Below are 3,554 nucleotides of genomic sequence, written 5' to 3' on the forward strand. Positions count from 1 at the left end.
GGAATCAAACAACTGAGAGATGCAACTTCCCTCAGACTTTAAAATCCCTCGATTCCCGCGTTTGAAGTTAGTGAATCTATTTATATTGCTTGGTTTAGGGCTGAGCAATATTTTTCATCAGTCAAAACCAATTAAAAAATAGCAACTGGGAGAAGACTTTTGAATTCAAGCAATGAAGATTTAAAAATATTTAGTTTGTTTAAAATAACACTGCATTTTTGGTAACTGCTTAAAACATTAAAAAAAAAAATATTAATTGGATGCTTCAGCTGATTTTGTTTCCTTAATCCAGTGAGTGTTTTACCGTTCTACTGCAGTCTGAAGGTACTTGCAAATTTCCAGCCCTTGTGTCCATCCACGGTTTGCACCACCACGTGGAGAAGTATTAGAATTGCAACTTCGGGAACAGTTGGTTGCATTTTAAAAGCGGCTCCCATCAGTAATTAAAAGCATCTCTCCCATCAGCTTCACTGGCTGGTGGAACCTGGAGAGCAAAGTCCTCTCTTGATCTACAGGACAGCAGAAACAAGCTCCCATCACAGCACTGCTGAGGCTTCTCAGCGTTACTCCCCTGATCTCTCCAGTCAGCACATTTCTTCAGGTAGGTCATTTGTTGTTACTGGAACGAACGACCACCACTAAAATATAGTAACTATGAAGAGTATGGGTATTTTATATAATCCTATAATCTTGCACATTCCCATGGTAAGTCCACTAACACTTCAGTACTTTCAAGTAATTCAGACTACAACACACACCACCTCTAACACCAATTGCTATGGTCTCTAACAGCACAGCTACCACTCAGCACCCTCCCGTTTCATAACTCCAACCACCTTACTGGCAAACCAGAAGACATGTGATGGCCCTTGGAAATCATCTTGCTGTAACAGCACTAGGGACTATCACAGAAATTGTGGTGTGTGAGAACTCTGAACATGCATGCCTCTACGAAAAATAACTTTACCGGTATCAAATGCTGCCACCTAGAAATCCAGGGAACACTGACTTCAACTTGCATGAAAAGAAACATGTTCTTTCTTGTTTAAATCTTAAAGCTTCACCAAATAATCATTTCAAGTTGAAAACAGACTTTGAACTATCAAATGCTCATGACTTGCATCGATGATTACAGTAGAACAGCACCAAGGAGGGATTGGGTGTTTTACTTTTGTGGAGGCAACACAAAACCTCAACTTAGTGTCACTGACTAGATCGGCCAGGGAACAAAACCCCACTCTGGCCACTATACGATTGACATCTAAAATACAGCTCAAACCAGGCTTCAGGAGGGTTCTCCTCAAATCCAGGAGTTGCAGACTTGTTACAACCAATTTTATTTCTATAAAAATGCTGTAACACACATGCCAATAGGAAAACTGGTTCTTTTGTCTCTTAAACCGCATCAGTCCTTTTTCTGCTGTGCAGCCTGCTTGGCATTGTTGGCCTGCATCTTCTTTAGCCCCTTTTTGTTGTGTTTCTTTGCAAACCTCATGTTCCTCAGAAACTTGGGATCAACCTATAAAGATAAGGAAAAAAAAATAAGCCACGATATACAAGAGACATATGTAAATATATATATATAATCTCCAAATTGCTCCAAATATTCCAAAATGCTGTCTGCAATTAATTCAGATTTTTGTTGTGATTTATTACACCAACAAATTTTAGTAATCTGTAGCCATTCTTCAACTAGCTATTTTCCTTAATTTCCATAAAAAACCCACAAACTAAAACTCCCAGCAATAAACATACAGAAAGGACAAAGCGAGTAAAAGCTGTGAATAAGGCAAATATAATTTCCATGTCACAACACATTCTGGACCTGAAGTACCACAAACCGACCTCAGCAAGGGCGCACATGTACAGGTAATCCTCGCACCAAGAGGGGTGACATTTCCTCAGGCCTTTCCTTTTTACATTAGAGGAAAAGTACCAGCACAGAGAAGAGAAGCTCCTCAGTTTTGTCAGCTAACGGCCAGCCAACGCATCCTGCGACAGCTAGAATCAGTCCTCAGAACTATCAGCTGAGGACTATCCCACTGAAAAAATTTTGCTATTTTACTGTAAAGAGTGTTTTAACTGTTACAACACAAGTATCAGGATTTTGCCACCTTAACTCATGTGCGCTCAGTGCAAGGAGACAGATTCAGAGACTGCTGGACTGTGCGGGAGGGAACAAAACTGAACCTGCATTAAGTGATGCAGAAAACAAGCTCCTGGACACATCCAAAAAGCTGATAATCACATCTACAAGGCAAACAGAACCACAACCTTCCCCAAAGCCAAAATGTGCTGCTTTCACTTTCCAGTGTGGAAAAAGACCTTGTTGTATCACTTGGCTCATCTCAAAACAAAAGTGAAATACTGTCATTCCATATGTATTGTCAAGAAACGCCAATTCCTCTTATCTTCTGAGTTGAACTCTCTGGATCAGCAGACAATTCTCTGGAGTAGCACAAATGGTAAAATAATACTGAAAGGTACAGAGATGTAGGAGAGACAGCAGGAGTGAAAAGGGAGAACGGCTACCAAACTGACAAGTGCTTGTTTCACTGGGAGCAGCAGTTACTGACACCCACCTGAGCAGGGCAGAGACAACACCGGCTAACAATTAAAAAAGTAGTTTTATAAACATACGAGGGCAGATTTTGCATGGGTTAGAAATATCACAGCTGCATGCAAGGTTAAGTAATATAAACCAGAAACCCAGTGCTTCTGATCACCTGAAATGCAGGCCCCTGCCTGCAAAAAAATACGTCAGTCAAAATAATACAAATATTGGACTATTTCATAGTTAAGTCTCAATGGCTTTACAGCCTGAGAATATCAACAGAAATACTCACCCCTTTGAGAGATTCGTATCTATGCTTTCTGGGTTTCTTGATGCCATTTCTGTGCCATTTACGGGCTATGTGGTAGAGCAGAAAACAACTTAGCTATTTTTGCCATTATTAAATAGCTGCATTAGCTTTCCTTTAAGTCTAGCTGACTCTATCAAAATGACGCAGAATAGAAAATTTTCTAACCCCCCCATATGAACTAAATACAAATTAATAACGTACCTCTATTCTTACCCTGCTGCACACTGTGCTCTCCCACTGTACATGTTTCTACCCCAAGATTTCAGGGTCATTAACTAGTAACATGCCAATGCTAACACGACGAGCACAACAAAAAAAAAAGACACTGGTCATTAGGAACTTCAGGCTTTTGTGTTTAGTGTTAGAAGGCACCACTGCTCACTGTGCAAGACTAAGCAGAACCTATGTGTGAACTCTGCTAGCCTACAGCATTGATGAAAACATAAAACACAAACAAGAACTGTCTGTGGTCACCTTCAGACGGCAAAATATCACAGGGTGAATGCCATTCAGTACCACCTTAGCTCAAACTATCACTCTTGCTTTTTTTCCGGCTGTGCGTTATTTACATCGAGCCCTGGCTCTCGTGGAACTCCTTTCCTTGAACAGACCCCTCGGTCTCTGCACACTCCCACCTCCTTCCCCTCCGAGCTTCCCTCGCTGCGAAAAATCAAGCCAGGCCGCGCTGCC

General features: G+C 41.1%; 1 protein-coding gene across 1 annotated transcript; it reads right to left on the reverse strand.

Annotated features, from left to right (window-relative positions):
- Positions 1 to 1,405: 1,405 nt before the first annotated feature.
- On the reverse strand, positions 1,406 to 2,911 carry RPL29 (ribosomal protein L29; the record flags this gene model as incomplete). Its single annotated transcript, XM_009878434.1, has 2 exons — positions 1,406 to 1,519; positions 2,847 to 2,911. Coding segments are annotated over 2 exons (179 nt in total), but the record flags the coding sequence as incomplete, so codon positions are not given.
- Between the last annotated feature and the right edge of the window lie 643 nt (positions 2,912 to 3,554).

The sequence above is a fragment of the Apaloderma vittatum genome, unplaced genomic scaffold, assembly GCF_000703405.1.
Source record: "Apaloderma vittatum isolate BGI_N311 unplaced genomic scaffold, ASM70340v1 scaffold9471, whole genome shotgun sequence".
Classification (NCBI taxonomy): domain Eukaryota; kingdom Metazoa; phylum Chordata; class Aves; order Trogoniformes; family Trogonidae; genus Apaloderma; species Apaloderma vittatum.